General features: G+C 34.2%; 1 protein-coding gene across 3 annotated transcripts in view; it reads left to right on the top strand.

Annotated features, from left to right (window-relative positions):
* EEA1 (early endosome antigen 1) overlaps nucleotides 1-20,558 on the top strand; it is a 130,510-nt gene that overhangs the window by 47,520 nt on the left and 62,432 nt on the right. For 2 of the 3 annotated variants that reach the window (XM_002687214.7, XM_005206125.5), the window contains 8 exons: nucleotides 863-987; nucleotides 5,128-5,182; nucleotides 5,276-5,341; nucleotides 7,028-7,067; nucleotides 7,955-8,068; nucleotides 8,699-8,820; nucleotides 10,223-10,378; nucleotides 16,294-16,410. In XM_002687214.7, coding sequence (XP_002687260.2) covers nucleotides 863-987; nucleotides 5,128-5,182; nucleotides 5,276-5,341; nucleotides 7,028-7,067; nucleotides 7,955-8,068; nucleotides 8,699-8,820; nucleotides 10,223-10,378; nucleotides 16,294-16,410 — 795 coding nt within the window. Of the gene's footprint in view, nucleotides 1-862; nucleotides 988-4,435; nucleotides 4,680-5,127; nucleotides 5,183-5,275; nucleotides 5,342-7,027; nucleotides 7,068-7,954; nucleotides 8,069-8,698; nucleotides 8,821-10,222; nucleotides 10,379-16,293; nucleotides 16,411-20,558 lie in introns of those variants that run through there. The other variant, XM_059886839.1, reaches the window with a different exon arrangement.

The following is a 20,558-nucleotide window of genomic DNA, read 5'->3' as shown; positions in this document are numbered from 1 at the left end:
CATTTCCTTCTCCAGAGGGATCTTCCTGACACAGGGGTCAAAGCCACATCTCCTGCATTAGCATTCAGGTTCTTTATCACTGAGCCAGTCACGTGGGAAGCCTGATGGTAATGCTGGAGGAAAAAGGCAATATATGCAGGTGTAAGAGTGTGAGACACCATGTGTGTTCAGGGAAACACAGGTACTTTAGTATAGCTGAAGCATGTTGTAGAGAGTCAAAGTGTCCTGAGATTATACTGGATGGGTCATTGGGGGACTACAAATGCAGGACCTTATATGCCATACCATATAATAAGTTTTTAAGATTTTATAGGACTGTTTATTAACTTTAAGCTTTTATAGTGTTAATCTTAGGAAGGGATTTACTGATTAGAATACTTCTCAACCATTGCACATACTCTGTGGTAATTACAGGTAATTTATATTACCTTTTTTTCTCAATGATCAGAATGCTTCATGTTCTTAGTTTTTTGGTTATCATTCCTGTGCAGTAGATTGTAGCAGATATTGTTTTACTCTGGGGGATATTTTGAGAGATGGAAGATCTGATGGCATGTCTTCTCAGCTAGACTTCTAGATTAGAACTAACTTCTCAGATTAGAATTCTGTACTATAGCCATTAGTTTATTCAACCTAAAAGATGGTTATAAGGGTCTTAAAAAATATTTTGTAAGCTGCAGCCAGGATAGGCAGTGATGTGTCTTTGCACAATACCAGAATTTAGGCTTTGCACTGTAAATTACAATTTACTTAATGGCATTATTGGTATGAATGTTACATTTGACTATATTTCATAACATAGGAATGGTTATTTTGCAATACAAAATACTATTTTGAAACTTTTTTCTACCTCTCTGTGTAGGGTTTCATATGTCCACAGTGTATGAAATCTCTTGGATCTGCTGATGAACTTTTCAAACACTATGAGGCAGTCCATGATGCTGGTAATGACTCAAGTCACGGAGGAGAAGCTTTGGCTCTGAAGCGGTACAGTATAATAGCTTTGAAGTGTAATGTAACAAATGAATGCACGTGATATCACTCTTTAATCATGAATACTTAGTTCTTGAAGAGTCCTGTTTTTATATTTTTTGATTTAAATCTGCCTTCATTTAGCATAGTTTTGATCTTTTATTGTTATAATCTATTCAGTCCTTGATCAATAACCAGCTATACCAACGTCTGTAGCATGTTTCAGAGGTTATATTTTTAATAAAGATTGTGATTTTTTAAAAAGTTAGAGTATATTTAGCATATTCTGCTTATTAAAGAATGATATGCTTTCTTTAAAAATTTGTCTTTTGTATTCACCAACATAACAGCAAACAAAACACATTCTGCCTCTTAGCAATTTTACCTGACCATTTTAACAATTAAACTAAAATATAATCACTTAGAATAGGATTCAACAGTTAACTTTGCTTTTCTTCTATTGGTGAGAACTTATGTCTTAAATTCCCACTAAGGAAGAAAGCTTGATTGTTTTCTGTTGCTATTCTGTTGCTGATTTGTTGCTAAGTTGTGTCCTGACTTTGCTAGTACATGGACTGCAGCACTCTAGGCTTTCCTGCTGCTGCTAAGTCGCATCAGTCATGTCTGACTCTGTGCGACCCCATAGACGACAGCTCACCAGGATCCCCCATCCCTATCCTTCACTATCTCCCGGATTCTCATATCTGTTGAGTTGGTGATGCTATCTAACTATCTCATCCTCTGCCTTCAGTCCTCCTGCCCCCAATCTTTCCTAGCATCAAGGTCTTTTCCAGTGACTTGGCTCTTTGCATCAGGTGGCCAAAGTGTTGGAGCTTCAGCATCAGTCCTGGTAATGAATATTCAGGTTTGATTTCTTTAGAATTGACTGGTTGGATCTCCTTGGAGTCCAAGGGACTCTCAAGAATCATCTCCAGCACTACGATTAGAAAGCATCAATTATTCAGCTCTCAGCCCTCTTTATGGTCGAACTCTCATATCTGTACGTGATTACTGGAAAAACCATAGCTTTATCTACATGGACCTTTGTTGGCAAAGTGATGTCTCTGCTTTTTAAATATGCAGTCTAGGTTTGTCATAGTTTTGCTTCCAAGGAGCAAGTGTCTTTGAATTTCGTGGCTGCAGTTACTGTCCACAGTGATTTGGAGCCCACGAAAATAAAGTGTCAGTGTTTCCACTTTTTCCCCATCTATTTGTCATAAAGTGATGGGACCAGATACCATAATCTTTGTTTTTTGAATGTTCAGTTTTAAGCCATCCTTTTCACTCTCCTCTTTTGCCCTCATTAAGGAAGGGGCTCTTTAGTTTCTCTTCGCTTTCTGCCTTTAGGGTGGTATCATCTGCATATCTGAGGTTGTTGATGTTTCTCCTGGCAGTCTTGATTCCAGCTTGTGATTCATCCTGCCTGGCATTTCACATGATGTACTCTGCATATAAGTCAAGTAAGCAGGGTGACAGTGTACAACCTTGACATACTCTTTCCCAGTTTTGAACCAGTCCCTTTTCCCATGTCTGGTTCTAACTGTTGCTTCATGACCTGCATACAGGTTTCTCAGCAGGCAGGTAAAGTGGTCTGGTATTCCTATCTCCTTAAGAATATTCCAGTTTATTGTGACTTGCACAAAGGCTTTAGCATCGTCAATGAGGCAGATGTTTTTCTGGAATTCTCTTGCTTTCTCGTGATCCAATGAATGTTGGCAATATAAACTCTGGTTCCTCTGCCTTATCTGAATCTAGCTTGTACATCTGGAAGTTCTTGGTTCACGTGCTTTTGAAGCCTAGCTTGGAGAATTTTGAGCATTACTTTGCTAGCATGTGAAATGAGTGCAATTGTCTGATAGTTTGAACAATCTTTGGCATTGCCCTTCATTTCTATTGGGATGATAACTGACCTTTTCCAGTCCTGTGGCCACTGTTGAGTTTTCCAGATTTGCTGGCATATTGAGTACAGTGCTTTAACAGGATCATCCTTTAGGATTTGAAATAGCTCAGCTGGAATTCCATCACCTCCACTAGTTTTGTTTATAGTAATGCTTCCTAAGGCCCACTTTACTTCATACTCCAGGGTATCTGGCTCTAGGTGAGTGATCACACCATCATGGTTATCTGGGTCATTAAGATCTTTTTTGTATAGGATAGTACAGAAAGATAGTCTCTGCATATATACAATATGCTTATATCTGTGTACATATAAAGAAATGTATAAATGTATATAATTACATAAAAGAGCAGTTCTACATTGTCCTATACCTTTTGTTTCTATCTGTATCTATGGATTGTTTCTTATCATTGAAGATAGTTATCTTACTCTTTTTAATGACCGCATGGAATTTTACCATTCTCCTGTTGACAAGCATTCAGGCTATTTCCAGTATTTTGTACATATAAATGTTGTGGTGGTATATGTCTTTGTGGACATATTGTTTGCATGTGTTTAAATATATCTGGAAGATATATTTCTAGAAATGGGATTTCTGGATAAAGTTTCCCTTTAAAATTTTGATAGATGCTTCCTAATTTTCTTTTGTTAATATCCTAAACTGTTCAATCTGTTAAATGTTTCAGAAGATTTTTTTTTGCTAGACAAATTACTTTCAAAAATTTATTAACTGCCACTTTTTGAAAGATTAATTGGAGTAACGGCATCCAATTAGAAGTTGAATTAAAATTATCTTCCTTGCAATTTCGTTCAATTTAATATGAGCCATTCCTACATATTGTTATTAATCTGTCTCTTCATTGTTTTGTTTTATACATGGAGTTGGAATATTAATAAAGAGTAGGGAAAACTTAAAACCTATACACACATTTTCATACACATGTTAAGACCAAGGTGTCTCCAGTTAGCCTGTGGTTTCTCCGCATCGAATGAGTTCATAGGACCACATGGGGGGAGAGAGGGAAGGATGGGGACACATAGACACGCAACAGAGAAATGAAAACTAATGGAAGTGTCATAAAAGGCAAATTTTAATAGACAAGAAAAAAGCAGGAATATATTATCTAGTTTTACTTTTGTATTCAGAGATTAAAGAAGACACCTTAAAGTTTATCTCCATCATGAAGTGCTTCTAGGTAGAAGTGATCACTGTCTTTATGCTTCTGTTTTCGTTTCTATTGTAGAACTAATGGCCTGTTACTCTTTATGTGTTTTCTTCCCCCATTAAACTCAATGACTTGAGAGTCTGGCGTAGACAAGTTCTGTTGAATAATGAGTTCTTTATGTATGAATGGTTTTGAAAGGTAGAGGTTCCTTTTCTACTGTTAACCATGTTTCACAGATGAAGCTGACTTTGTTTCTTTACTCTATCTTCACTCCCATCCTAGAGAATAATTTTCCTACCAGTATGTCCCATTATGTTTTACTTTCTGATATGCTTGTGCTGGTGTGGACTTGGTCTTCTGCATCGTTAGAACTGATCCTGTTCTTTTCCTTTTGTACTAGAATCAGTGCACATGAGTATTCCCAATCAGCTCATTTCAGTCTTCTACCATGGCAGTCATTGGAGTGGCATGGAGCAAGGAGAGTCCCTTTTTCTGCTGTTTATAATCCAAGAGGATAAGATATGTTCTTCATATCTAGAAGAATAATTGCAAATGTGTTTTCTCATGGAATGTCTTCTGCATAAGGGCTTCGAGTTGTCTGCTTAACCATTGTTTGTCACACTATTAGATGAGGGGAACAGAAGGTGAGATTTTGACAGGAAAGAGCATTTCAGACTCAGGAAACAGCAAGGAGCCAGCATTGCTACAGCTAAGTGAATAAGGGTGAGCGTGGTAAGGTAGGGATTAGACTGTGCAGATTTTTATAGTCCTTGTTAATGACTTTAGATTTTATACTAACTGCAGTAGGAAGCTGTTGATGCTTGTTGCTGGTAAATTAATGGGAGGCTTTTTGCTTTTGTCTCAGTACTTGACAGTCAGTTTTATTGTTTCCATGATAAAAGTGTTCTTCCATTGATAGATAGTATACTTAGGAATAAAATTATTTTCCCAAGGACTGTATATATGCCACTATATATAAAATCTATAGAATTTTTTTAAGAATTGGGAAAACTAGAATATTAATGTATATTCACTAGCCATGATTGTTAAAGCAAATTAACCATTAATTCCTTTTTTCCAATTTATGTTTAGAGATGATATAACACTACTCAGACAAGAGGTCCAAGACCTACAGGCTTCACTTAAGGTAAAATAAAAATGATTATACTTGTTTATTTTCAGTGTATCAGATAAATAAAACCTTTAAAAATTTTCTGATTAAAACCTTTTCTTTCCTTAGGAAGAAAAATGGTACTCAGAAGAATTAAAGAAAGAATTAGAAAAATTTCAAGGGCTGCAGCAACAAGTAATTGCTTTTAAATACTTAAAGTGTGTTATTAGTTGTTCATTTTCATTGCTTTAAATTAAGTATAATGCTTTTTTGTAAACAAGTGGCATGATATGAATAGCTTCCTAATTGTTTCTCTGTGCTTGTTAGCCTACATATGTATCCTTTGAAATTCTAATGAGTACAAACCAATATAACCAATATATGGAAAGCTCAGATATAACTCTTTAAAAGTGCTCCATTAAGAATCATTTACCTGTGGGACTTCCCTGAAGTGATTAAAAACTCTGCAGTTCCACTGCAGAGGGTGCAAGTTAAATTTGTGGTCAGGGAACTAAGATCCTACATGCTACAGTGAGGCCAAAAGGATCATTTACCTATGGATTTGTTTTTTATACCAGGCCACATTATTCTTATTTTCTGACAATATACATAAGTGGTTAAAAAATATAGGTTCAAACAATCATGAAGCACTTCAAAGCACTTGTATTTGTGACAAATTGGAAATCACTAAAATGTCTATTAGTAGGGAAAGAACTATTATTAACTGCTTATAGTTAATATTGGTGGTGATTATTTGAAAGCATGGGAAAACTGTTGTATTCATGTTAGATTTTAAAAAACAAATATTGTGTCTTTGTACACAGATGCATACCTACCATACAACTTTAACTTTATAAAAATTATACAGAAAAGAACAAGAAAATCACTGTAGTATGCAAAGTGGTTATTTTGAGTGATTTCATTTGCTATCTCAGATTCATTATATATAATGTTCTTTAATGTATTTTCTAAAAAAAGCTTTAACAAATTATGATTTTTATACTAAAGTTATTTTGACTTTTATATGAACATACATAAAAAATCATAGAATGATGACTTTTACCAAATATGTATATAGTTTTCATTTCTGTGAATAAAAATGGCATCCTTTAACACTTTTATAAAGTAATTAGTGATCCCTCTGCACACTTAGCACATTAAGATAGCACATGGCATCTTAGCACATGACTCCCAGTTGTCTTTGCCTTTTTATCTTTTTCCCAAAAGTTGTCATTTGGACTAGAACAGAAAAATAAATGGATAACAAGATACCAGCCTTATTACTACTCAGCTTCTATAATTGAGGATGCATTAAAGAGGGTTTTAGTAATCTAAAATACTTACAGTTCACTTACTCATGTTTTAGGTAGATGCCATTAGCAATCAAACATGTGCTGTATTATATTATTTTCTGTACTTGAAAACACAGGAAGTTGTTTACTACATTTGAGATGACTATTTTAACTTTATAATAGGGACTTCCCAAATGGCACCAGTGGTAAAGAACCTACCTGCCAGTGCAGGAGACAGATGTGGGTTGATAAATCCCAGTAGGAGGGCATGGCAACCCATTCCATTATATTAACTTATGTTATTACTGAATTTATGGAATTTAAGATGCCATCTTGGCAAAGTTCATGAAAATTTAATATGTTAACACATTCTTAGAGGCAGTGAGCTACAGTTAAATCATTATGCCAGACAGCCTAGTGGTATCTTAGAGATCTAGAAGGATGTGAGCAGGCCAAGATTTGGTTTTCATCGAAATCTTGCCACTTACCTGACAGAATCTATTTCAGAGATTGTTTTTCACATTGACAATTGTAACAATATAGTCTTTTCCTTTTAATACATTTGTTTATGTTTTTTGTTTTCATTGAGGAGTCCAAACCTGATGGATTAGTGGCTGATTCATCAGCAGGTAACTTAAAGCTTTTATTTTTTCATTTTTCTTCTTTCTTATCCCTTTTTTACTTCTTTGTTTTCCTCTGATGCCTGCTACATGGATTTTGTTTTATGGTTTTACTTCATGGCACTGAAACAGTGAAGTTATCAGTCATATTCTAGGTTGAGAGTGTTTATTACCTGTGAACTTTATAATTTAATCAGTTATTGAAATCTTAATCTTATTATATAGTTCATTATATTCTGAAGTTACACACTTTTGAAATATTACATTAATATGGTGGTTAATGGAAGTTTAGATCTATATTAAACATTGATGTACTTTGTTTCCTCTTGAAATTAAAAAATGAGATTAGCATCTTTGTAATAGACTTTAACTGGAGGAATGCTCAATGAATAATAACAATTATATTTTGAGATTAGCTGTTGTATTTAATGTCTCTTTGAAGTTTCTTTATGAGAATGAAGTAGTAAGAATTGACTGCATATTTTAATTGATTATTTTATTTAAGATCTTGATTATTCTTAAAACATTTCTAATTTCAAAACATTTCATCAGAGGCACAAAATATATTCTTTTTTGGTCAGTTGACAGATACAGAAAAATATGAAATTAGAATAATCTTTAAACAAATATTTATAAATATTTTAGGTATGATTGCTAAATTTTTCTTTCATTTGTTTTACGTGTTCATAAACTTTGATTTGGGCCTTAAATGTGTTGGCTGTGATTAATTCTTTTATTTCTTTTTGAGATCTGATTAATTCTTAAAATGTAAAGATATTCTGCTTGTAATTGGCTAGTAGATCATGTTGATTGTTTTTAACTCCTACAATGGCTATAAGTAATAACAGTTTAGGAAATGTAATTCACATTGTATTTGAATAACTACTTTTCTGTAGAACTACAGTCTTTGGAACAACAATTAGAAGAAGCCCAAACAGAAAATTTTAATATTAAACAAATGAAAGATTTGTTTGAACAGAAAGCAGCCCAACTTGCTACTGAAATTGCAGGTAAATTAAATCAGAATTATTTTTATTCAATAAATCAGTCTCATTACCTTTTTGCCATTGTATATTCTATAGATAAACTGTATTTTATTAGTGTGATAAAGCATTTGTTATAGACTGTCGTGGTGATTGCTGGCGTTAATGATAACAGAGTTGCTGTGTAAGTTATTTTATTTGTTCTCCTACCTCCTCCCTTTGAAGAACTGATTTTCCCTGTAAAATTCTTCTTGAATTTTAGAGAAGATGGTTTCTTTTGTGGTATGGTTAAAGATTGACAAGTAACATTTTGAAGAGGTTAAATAATATGGTATAGATTTAATTGGTCATGCTAGCAATTGCATGTAATTTTTTCAGCTACATACATGCTTTTAGGTGAAATTTAGGTAAAAATATTATGTGATTGAGTATACATTAAAATGCTAATTTAGTAATCGAGTAGATTTCATGGAGACAAAGACATTTGATCATTTAAGTTTATCATTGAATATCATCAGAAGTATAATTTTATTGTGTACATCAAAGGAATGTGAATTTGAATTAGAGTGGTATTTAGATAGGCACTGGATATACAAGAATGTATACCTTATCTTCTCTAGAGTTAATGTCATGTCATCTATGTAACTTCTTAATTAGATATAAAGTCAAAATATGATGAAGAAAGGAGTCTTAGAGAAGCTGCTGAACAGCAAGTGACACATCTAACAGAAGAATTAAACAAAGAAGCAGCTGTGATTCAAGATCTAAAGACTGAACTGGTAACTTAGAAATCATTTATTAGAATGTACCTTATTTGAAATTGATAAATGAAATACATATGCTGATGAAACATTTTTAAAAGTATAGTTTGAATAGAATGGAGGAAATAAAAATTCCCTGTAGTTTTACCACCTACATATATGTGTGTGTGTGTGTGTGTGTATGTGTACACTATGTATGATTTTTAAAATAAGAATGGAATTTTATGATACATTATTTATGGCATGAACATTTTTATTGTTTTTGTTTTAATGTCACCTGTCGTTTTTGGTAGTTTCCATATCTGCATCTCTGATCTTACCTTGAACTTTAGTTTTATAAATCCCGACACTTCTAAAAGGAGAAGAGGGCAGCAGAGGGTGAGATGGTTAGATGGCATTACCGACTCACTGGATATGAATCTGAGCAAACTCTGGGAAATAGTGAAGGACAGGGAAACCTGGCGGGCTGTTGCCCTTGGGGTCATAAAGAGTTGAACACAACTTAGTGACTGAACAACAACAACAAGGGCACTCCTAATTGCATTTCCAGCTTTCATTTCAAATTCAACAAGTATAACATCAGGTCGTCATATTTCTGTCATTGATACCATATGTTTTTAACCCTCTCCCCAGGCTTAACTATCTTGGATCTGTCCTTGCTTCCTTTCTGCCCTTTATTTACCACTCAGTAAACATATGAATATGTGAATCAGTTAGATTCAATCTGCAACAAACCCTGCTGCTGCTGCTGCTAAGTCGCTTCAGTCGTGTCCGACTCTGTGCGACCCCATAGACGGCAGCCCACCAGGCTCCCCTGTCCCTGGGACCCTCCAGGCAAGAACACTGGAGTGGGTTGCCATTTCCTTCTCCAATGCATGAAAGTGAAAAGTGAAAGTGAAGTCGCTCAGTCGTGTCCCACCCCCAGCAATCCCATGGACTGCAGCCCACCAGGCTCCTCCATCCATGGGATTCTCCAGGCAAGAGTACCGGAGTGGGGTGCCATTGCCTTCTCTATGCTTATATCTGCTCCTTCATTTTATTATCAGTTTCATAGGATAAAAAAATGAAGGGATTTAGCATTAACAAGAGATTGTTATTATAAGTGGGTGTAGTTTGTGAAGGAAAGGAAAGCAGTTAAAGCACTAAGGATAATTGTGTATTTGCTATTTTGTACCTTGAGTGGTAATACTGTTAAATATGAGAGAAAGCTCTTATTTAGCTCTATGAAAAAAGGATAAAGATTGTTGGGGGAGAACATCTGTGTTCAATGTTTGGAATCTAGTAATTGATGTTAAAAGATTTTTTTTATTTCTTAGTAGTAAAACTATTTAAAAAATATGTGTTATTTAAAAATGTGTGTTCACTAAATAGTTCACTGTTTTGTTTTTTCTTTTTTTAATTAAAATATGTTGCTTCACAGCTTCAGAGACCTGGAATAGAAGATGTTGCTGTATTAAAGAAAGAACTGGTCCAAGTTCAAACACTAATGGATAACATGACCTTGGAACGTGAGAGAGAATCTGAAAAACTCAAAGATGAGTGCAAAAAGTTACAAACAGAATATACTAACTCAGAGGTAATGAAGTTTAGTGCACTTAAATAAGACTGATGTTAACTTATTTAATGTGCATTGTTGAGTGAAGCCAGCATTTTTCTAAGTGACTCAAACACTACTTGCCTTTCTTTCATCTGGTCTCAATAATATCTGTATATAGTCAATATAGGCTGATAGTATTTTATCTTTGCTTTATGAAGTTGGACACTTAGAGAAGAATGTTTGCATAAAGGAATATTACTCTGTTTAATAAATAATGTATACTGTAGAGAAATTATATTTAAATTTGCTCCAGATTAATAAGTAGTAATTTATTTCAATTTGGTAGGGGTAAAGGAAGTACGATTTCGTTTTCTTCATTTGTATTACTTATGTTGCTTAGAAAAAATATTTAAGACTTATTATCTATTAGACTTGGTTTTCATTTATCAATTATTCAGTTATGTGGTTGAAGGAAGTCTTAAAAATCTTCTAGTCTAACCCTCCATCCAGGAATTCCTTTTATAGGTCTCTGATAAATGATCTGCAACTCTTGCTATGTGTTGTGGGGGTTGTATATTTCTTCCTAAGTCAGCCATTCCATTGAGTTGGCATTTGTTTCCCTGTAATTTACATGTACTGGTTCCAGACCCAGAATAAATTGTTCTTTTCCACATGAAATATTTGATGACTGTTCATATTTACCCTGAATTTTCTTTTCTTTTAGGATAAACATTCTCAGCTCTTCTATTTATTACATGACTTTTATCTGTCAGTCCCTTATATAATTGTCAGCATATGACAAGTTCTAGGATATGTAGTAAATATATTTGCTTAAAAATGCTAGCATTTGTCTTTACTATATCATAGGTATTTTTATTATAACTACTACTGTGTATAGTTCTTAAGCTCCCTTATATGATACAGACCTGTGTTTTTCATGTTTTTGGTCTAAAAAGTCAAGTTATAGTGACATTTCAACTTGCATCTCAGATTTTTTCAGCTGATTATCTAAAAACCACTATTCATAATTATTAATGAATTATGGAGTACAAATATTATGGATAATCCGTATCTTCCTTTTATTACTTTCTCCTATGTCTTATCATTGGAGGATTGGTGAAAGTTTATGGTACAACACACATAGGCATGTGAGTCTTTGTAATGGTTAACATTTCAGACTTTTAAGTTGATGAACTTCAGGTGCAGATTTCCCAAACATGATCTTTGTAGCCCAGTAATAAAAGTCCCACAAATTTTCAAAGTATTTTAGGGAGTTCATGAACTTATCAAAACCAATAAAAATCTCCTAAAGTGTAATCTAGGAGAGGCTGAATCAAAGAAGTTTCATGGGAAAAAATCCCATTCAAATGCTAGGTTAGAAATTTCTTTTAACCCTGTAAGTTAAGTATTAAGTTTATTTTATATTTAAGGAATCTGGGCTTCAATGAGATTAAATAACTTGTTCAAGTTCATGCACCTAATGTAAAGAAGTTAGGATTAGAACTCAAATCTGTCTTGAAGCTCAGGTCTTTCTGTATCATGTCGTTTCCCATTTTTGGTGGTCTGGTGATTGTGTTAGAAGTAAATTTGTGTTATTAATCATAACCTAATACTTACTGTTACTACTTTTTGCATTTTGACATATTGTATATTTGTATTGAGTATAACTTAAAATACTTTTGAGTTGTGTCCCATACCATTTCCATATGAAAAAGTGACTGTCTAAATATTCCATGTCATTTGTTTTTTACTGTATTTTTAGCTTCTACTTACTCCTTAGTATATGGTGTGTATTTTATTAAAATTCAGTTTTATTTATTCTCAATTATGTGTGTTAGTGAATTACATAAGCTAAAGAACTAAAAGAAAAAAATATTTCATGTATTACTGCTTTTCTGAACCTAAACATTGACGTCAGAAATAAAACAGTAAAAAGAATTAAAGAAACTAAAAATGCAATGATTTGTTTTGTATTTCTAGTCAAGGTTCAAGATACATAATCTGATATATATTGTTAAGTATGTTCCATTCCTTTCATTAAAAATATAACCTATGAATTTTCCTTGTCATTTTAAAAATCTAACTGTTTTTAAAAGCATATGGAAAAATAACTCATTCTAAAGCATTTAAAAGTATTTTTAAATAATTAACTTTTCTTTACATCAGAAATTAAGGTTAATAAAAGTATTATTCCTATAAATCTGCATTATTGAAAAATGTCAGAGCTGTAAAACTAACTTATACTTGGTGTTGTCTTTAATGGAAATGATTTTTGACAAATTTTATTTATATTCCAAATATCTTCATTTGAATCCTAATTTTTAAAACTAAAAAGGTTATAAAGAGATGGAATAAATACTACATTCATTCAGGGTTATTAAAGAGAGCATTTAAATATCTTTTAAAGATTTGCTAGTGTAAGATTAGATTTAGAAGTGTGTTTGTACTTTTTATTGTATGTTCAATGTATACTTTTGTCAGTTTTGTTTTCCATGTTTCATCCATCATTTTATTTTATTTTTTCTGCTTTCTAATGGAGATGCTTAAATTTGAGGTAATGTCTTTTTGGAAGGCTTTTAATATTAGTACTGTTTTTAATATAGTACCTTCTAGCACCATATGGCAATTTTGTATTTTAAGACAATCTCAAACTTCAAATATATGCTCCTTTTTGTTTTATTAATCAAGCCAAATTTTAACCATCTTTAAAATGATTATTTACTAAAAGTATTTGGCCATTAGGACAGTAATTATAATCCTAAAGCACTAGCAGGAAGTTTGAAATATCTTTCCTTAATTATTTTGTAATTTGAAATTCTGAAATGCACATTATTTTATAGGGTCTTATATATCTGTTTCCATGTGCAGAGATACTTTGCAAGTATCTGTTAACTTCTAGGAGAATCATTCCTCTCTTTAGTGAGTATTTTTTGAATGCCTGAGTGAAAGCAGCTATGGGGAATAGAACATATGGGGAATAGAACAGTGAATAAGATACAGTGCCTGCTGTCGTAAAGCTTATATTCCTTTTGGAAGCCAAACAATGTGAAATAAACCAGCTCGCAGTAGGACGTCAGCTAATCCTAAGTGCTGCGAGGAAAAACAAAGCAGGATATGGGCAGTAGTGGGGCTGGCAATAATGTGGATCAGTTTTAGATAGGATGATCAGGGAAAGGTATCCTCAAAGAGGATACATGGGAGAATGAAGTAAGCAAGAAGAGTGAAGACCTGGGAACAGCATTCCCAGGAGGAAGGAGAGCAAGTGCTGAAGCCTTCTGGGCACAGATGAGCTTGTCTTGTTAACTAGTGAGGACTATCTGTGGCTTGCAGAACCTTCCTTTTGAATTTCACCTAAAGTGGTATCTCAATAGTGAGTGTATTTCCTTAGAAATTTTGTCTTTCTTCAATCTTAATTTTTTAAAAATAGAGCTATAATACATGATCATTGTAAAAAGTTAAAATGACTCAGTGTATAGTAGAGAGGGAAAGCTTCCTGTAATTCATTCCTCTTTCTCCTCTTCCCTGTAACTAAAATTTATCTTTAGGTGTATACTTTTCCTGCATCCTTTTTTCCCTTGAGTAAATTAAAAAGTTTTAAGTGCTTGCTTTTATATTTTTAAAAATTCAAGTAAAAAAAATACATATTTAGTGTACAACAGATACATTATAAGATATAACAAATAATTTTGGATACATTTGCTTCACATTTTCTTTCTTTTGCATGTTGGAATTCAGCAGAATAGATACTGGATATATGTTATACATGGTTAATCTTATAATCTTTAATGTGGATTCATGGTTTTTTAATGAAATATACTCAAAATTTGCATTTTAGTACATACTTATTATGTTTGAAAAACTCTAGTAATTCCTTTGATAAGATGGAGATTTAAATATAATTTTTCTTGTGATAAATGATTAAAGCATAGTAATTTAAAGTAGCTGGATTGTTCCTGTTATATTAATTAACATCCATAATGTTGTTCAGTTCAGTCGCTCAGTCGTGTCCAACTCTTTGCAACCCCAATTGCAGCACGCCAGGCCTCCCTGTCCATTACCAACTCCCGGGGTTCACCCAAACCCATGTTCATTGAGTCGGTGATGCCATCCAGCCATGTCATCCTCTGTTGTCCCCTTCTCCTCCTGCCCTCAATCTTTCCCAGCATCAGAGTCTTTTCCAATGAGTCAGCTCTTCTCATCAGGTGGCCAAAGTATTGGCATTTTAGCTTCAGTCAGTCCTTCCAATGAACACCCAGGACTGATCTCCTTTAGGATGGACTGGTTGGATCTCCTTGCAGTCCAAGGGACTCTCAAGAGTCTTCTCCAACACCACAGTTCAAAAGCATCAGTTCTTCGGTGCTCAGCTTTCTTTATAATCTAACTCACATCCATACATGACCACTGGAAAAACTATAGCCTTGACTAGATGGACCTTTGTTGGCAAAGTAATGTCTCTGCTTTTTAATATTCTGTCTAAGTTGGTCACAACTTTTCTTCCAAGGAGTTAATACAGAATAATTCTAAGATTCAAAGTTATTAGCCATAGCAAGTTGAAGTAAACTCCTAATACATTTCAAGGTTACACAATCAGTTTAAGATAGAGCATTAAGATACACTTTAAGTTGAACACAGTTGAAAATACATGAATATTTAAACATTTCCTTTTTTGAAATATGTTTTATATACATGTTTTCCTTAAAAGGTCAGGCCATGAACTTATCTCAGACATGTTGCCATTACCAAAAATATTTTTGAAATCTCTTTTTGTTGACCTCAAACCAGTTTGGAAAACACTCAAAACACTGATTTCGGTTGTTTATGGTTATTAAAATAAGCCCAAAATGTGTGATTGTTCAGTTAGGCTACCTTGTTTACTAGTTTTGTTTCTAAAACTTTATACCTTCACCCATTTACAGTGGATTTGATCTTATTACAGTGAGAATCCTTGAAACAACAACAAAAATATGCCTCAAATTCTAGAGCAGAAGATCACCTGGCATTAATTAGTGGCTTTCTTAGATTTTTTTCCTTGAAAGTACTCATTTGTAATATAGAGTATAGGTAATGCTGATGTGGTTATTTAGAAAAATGAAATTTATTGTATTCATATATAAAATTTATTTACTAATGAAGAATATAGACAATGAAGATAATTGTAACGTTAAGAATGTAAAAAGTAAACCTGATAAGCAATATTAGAAATACAGAGGTCTCTTATTAACATCACTTTCAGGAAACCAAGTCGCCTGCTCTCTAGTGGTTGAATCTTTCAAATAAGTTTGTATTTCCAGGTTCTTTGGTTATCTTTCTCTTACCTTATTAAATGATTAACCCATTGTTTTAATAATAGACATTAATTTTCACTTAAAAAATGTTAAACACATTAAAGCAAATTGCCCAGCTATTATCCATGATCGTAGAGAGATCTAGGTTAATGAAACTATATATAACTTCTGTTTGATAGCTTTTTGGCCAAATACTTTCTATTATAGTAAAAGTAAAAAAATGATTAGTCACCTTCAAAGGTAATTCTGTGTTGGTTGTTTGCATTTAACATGATTTTGAAATGTGCTATAGAAGTTGAGAGAAAATGTAGGTATAACTTGCATATCTTTTTTAAATGCAGAAGGATTAAATTATAGAATTTAAAGCCAGTAAGTTCAAGTTTGCATTTTGCTGTTTCAGACGCATAAAATAGGATGCCAACTTTTCATTTCATGTATTATTAAATAATGAAGTTGTAAAGTTTGGGATACATTTTGAAAACTAATTTTCAGCCCAGAAAAGATGTGGGGAAGCAGTAGGGCTAGTAAAATAAAAAGAATCAAGTTGAAATTTCTAAGAATTATTAAAGTTTAGTGACAACAGTGACAAAAATCTATATAATCTTAAAACCTTTGAATACTTCCGTTTCCCTTTTTATTTTAGTTTTCTCAATTTTTTTTCCTTTCTAGGCCGTAATAAGCCAGCTGAGGAGTGAACTTGCCAAAGGCCCGCAGGAAGTTGCTGTGTATGTGCAGGAACTACAAAAACTTAAAAGTTCAGTTAATGAATTAACACAAAAAAATCAGGTGAGAATTTAAAAGCTATGCATAATGGTGAATTGATTTTGTAAATTTTAAGTTCTAATCTTGTGTATGTTGTTTATATATTGGCATAGTACAGGATGGCTTATTTTGTGTTATTTTTTAGTGTTGTTTACATTCACATTGTTATGCAACCAACTTTTTTCATCTTGTAAAACTAAACTCAATTATTATTAAACAACTCTCCATTTACTGAATCTCCTGCCCCAAACCCCTTCTGCTTTCTATATCTATGAATTTACTATTCTAAATAACTCATATGAGTGAGATCATACAGTATTTGTCTTTTTGTGCTTGGCTTATTTCACGTAGGATATTGTTCTCAAGGTTCATTCATATTATAACATGTGTCAGAATTTCCTACGTTCTTAAGGTTATATTACATTGTACATATATATCATATTGTCCATCTGTTGCTTCCTTCTTTGTGCTCTTTCTTTTCTGGATAGTGCTGTTTTGAACATGGTTATACAAATATCTATTTGAGATCCTGCTTTCAGTTCTTTTGGGTAGATACCCAGAAGTCGAATTGCTGGATCTTACTAGTAATTCTGTTTTCAATTTTTTGAAGAAATCATCATACTTTTTGCCATAGTGGCTGTATCCTTTTAAATTCCCATCAACAGTGCACAAGGATTAAACAGTTTCTTCACATCCTTGCCAACATTTGTTATTTTCTGTTTATTATCTGTTTTTTTTTTTTTTTTTTTAAATAGTAGCCATCTGACAGAGTGTTAAGGTGATATTCATCATGATTGATTTGCATTTCCCTAATGATTAGGATGCTTGAGCATCTTTTCATATGCTTCTTGGCTGTATGATTTTAATTGGGTTGTTCATGTTCTTGATGTTGAGTTGTAAGAGTTCTTTTTATGTTTTTGATATTAACCCTTTAATCAGATACATGATTTGCAAATATTTTCTCATTCTTTAGGTTGCCTTTTCACTCTGTTGGTTCTGTCTTTTTATAAAGGAAAAAACACTCCTGTTTGTCTCCTCTACTCCCAGTACTGTACTACATACAGCTTCACTTCTGACATCAGATGTATAGATGTTCCATATTTCAACAGTTCTGTAACACCAGCTGTGTGTCCTACCATTTAACTCACTTCTTACACTATTTGCCTGGAGCTAGCATCACATTCTATGGATTAAGTAAGGGTGAAGTCCTGCAGAACTGTGCCTGAGCACCCCTGAACCTCCCTCCCCAACACATCCCAGTTCAGATACCAATTAAAGTCTAGCTTGTTACTTGTACTTCTCACCAACTGGCTGTAAATGGGAGGTTCCCAATTCTCAGCCTCCTGTTCAACTTAATTTGCTAGAGTAGCTCCTAAAACTTGGGAAAAGTTTTTACATTTTATTTACTAGTGCTGTGCTTAGTCACTCAGTCTTGTCTGACTCTTTGCAATCCCATGGCCTGGAGGCTGCTAGGCTCCTCTGTCCATGGGGATTCTCCACGCAAGAAGACTGAAGTGGGTTGCCACGCCCTCCTCCAGGGGATCTTCCAAACCCAGGGATTGAACCCAGGTCTCATATGTTGCATGCGGATTCTTTACCATCTGAGCCACCAGGGAAGCCCATGAATACCAAAGTGGATAGCCTATCCCTTCTCCAGGGAATCTTCCTAACCCAGAAATCGAGCCAGGGTCTCTTGAATTGCAGGTGGATTCTTTACTAGCTGAGCTACCATGGTACTTACTGAGCTACTACTAGAGTATTGGCTTATTATAAATGACTATAACTTAAGTGGGTAGGGAAGAGATGGGTAGGGCAAGATATGTGAGAAAGTGTTTGAAGCTTCCATGCTCTCTTTGCGTGCTCTCCATGTGTTCACCAACTTGGAATGTCTCAAAACCCATTCTTTCCTTACGTGGGTGTGATTGATGGAATCTTTGACCATTAGTGATTAATTCAGCCTTTTGCCCCTCTTCCCTCCCTGGAGGCCAGGGTGGAACTGAAAGTTCCAACTCTTTCTTGAAGGTTGGTTCCCCTGTCAACCAACCCCCATCCTTTGGGATTTCTAAAAAATCTCATTAATACAAACTCAGGTGGTTGTAAGGGGCTTCTTATGACTAACAAAGGATACCTTTCTTGCTCTTATATCATAGGGAATTCCTGAGGTTGAGGAGTCTGGATCCAGAAATGGGGACCAAGGCCAAAGGACTGTTTTATGATATCACACATTTGATACACAGAAGTTTTAAATTTTATATAATCTAGTTTATCTATTTTCACTTTCATTGCTGAGCTTTTGGTTTCATATCCAAGAAGTCATTGCTAAACTCAATGTCTTGAAGCTTTTCACCTGTTTTCTTCTAATAGTTTTATAGTTTTAACTTAGGTTTAGGTCTTTGATCTATTTTGAATTATTTTTTTAAAGGTAAGGGTCCAGTTTTATTCTTTTGCATGTGAAAATCCAGTTTTCCTAGCACCATTTATTGAAAGGAGTGAATATCCTTCCCTTACTGAATGGTCTTGGCATGCTTGTTGAAAATTGTTTGACCATGTATGTGAATATTTATTTCTGGGCTCTTTATTTTTATTATTTTGGTCTATATATTTTTCTTTATGTCAGTACACATTGTTTTGACTACTATATTTTTCAATAAGTTTTGAAGTCAGGAACTGTGAGACCTCCGTCTTTGTTCTTAGTCCTGTATTCTGTAATGTTAATATTTTCCACCTTGTTTCTTTAAAGATGAGCAACAGATAATGGTTTTGGAGGTAGGGCAGGTATTGGTATTAATTTATTTCCCTCATGTCTCTACTTTTTGATGGCAGAGGAATGGGGAGTTACTAAATTTTTTTGTTCAAAAGTATTGTGAATTTGTTAGCTTTGCTTTAACAGCTTCATTAAATAACAGGACAGATGGATTCTCATATCTGCTTTTACATTTAATCTGTTGTGATATATTTGAAGTGTGTTAAAAAACTTACTCCTTGAAAGAAAAGTTATGACCAACCTAGACAGCATATTCAAAAGCAGAGACATTACTTTGCCAACAAAGTTCCGGCTAGTCAAGGCTATGGTTTTTCCAGTGGTCATGTACGGATGTGAGAGTTGGACTGTGAAGAAGGCTGAGCACTGAAGAATTGATGCTTTTGAACTGTGGTGTTGGAGAAGACTCTTGAGAGTCCCTTGGACGTCAAGGAGATCCAACCAGTCCATTCTAAAGGAGATCGGCCCTGGGATTTCTTTGGAAGGAATGATGCTAAAGCTGAAACTCCAGTACTTTGGCCACCTCATGCGAAGAGTTGACTCATTGGAAAAGACTTTGATGCTGGGAGGGATTGGGGGCAGGAGGAGAAGGGGACGACAGAGGATGAGATGGCTGGATGGCATCACTGACTCGATGGATGTGAGTCTGAGTGAACTCCGGGAGTTGGTGATGGACAGGGAGGCCTGGCGTGCTGTGATTCATGGGGTCGCAGAGTCAGACACGACTGAGCGACTCAACTGAACTGAACTGAAAATTTAGTCTAATTGATATGTAGTGTAGTTGGAAAAGGGAGGTCTATCTTAAAAGCCTTTTCAGATAATTGTAGCTATAATTGTTTGATATTACACTGAAACCAGATAAAGTTTAGTTTCTCAAAAGTTAATTTCAATGTAGAATCTGAAACCATATCAGTGCAGTTTTTGTACTTTGTAACATTAAAATTTTTTCTTCTGTCTTGACTTTTGAGTGGATCTTTCCTGGGCATGATTTTGTAATATGCATTAGTGATGTGGAAAATATTGGTTCACTGAATTATGCAAACTTTTTCCAAATAGTAACACATTTCATTGTATGGGTGGTTTAGTTGCTTAGTCATGTCCAACTCTTAGAGCCCCATGGACTGTAGCCCCTGTAAGCTCTTCTGTCCATGGGATTTCCCAGGCAGGAATACTCGATTGGGTAGCCATTTCCTTCTCTAGGGAATCTTCCTGGCCCAGAAATCAAACGTATGTCTCTTGTGTTGCAGGTGGTCTCTTGCTTGCAGGCGGATTCTTTACCAACTGAGCCACCAGGGAAGCCCATTTCATTGTATAACATAAAACAAATCACATTTGTCAATATCACCATCAATCTCAGAGTATGCTTTAAGTATAAGAAGTGTCAAGCTCATGGTGATGGGTGCAAGTTTTC

The sequence above is a fragment of the Bos taurus genome, chromosome 5, assembly GCF_002263795.3.
Source record: "Bos taurus isolate L1 Dominette 01449 registration number 42190680 breed Hereford chromosome 5, ARS-UCD2.0, whole genome shotgun sequence".
NCBI classification, from domain to species: domain Eukaryota; kingdom Metazoa; phylum Chordata; class Mammalia; order Artiodactyla; family Bovidae; genus Bos; species Bos taurus.
The sequence above is the reverse complement of the archived record's forward strand: the minus strand, read 5'-3'. Positions and strand labels throughout refer to the sequence as shown.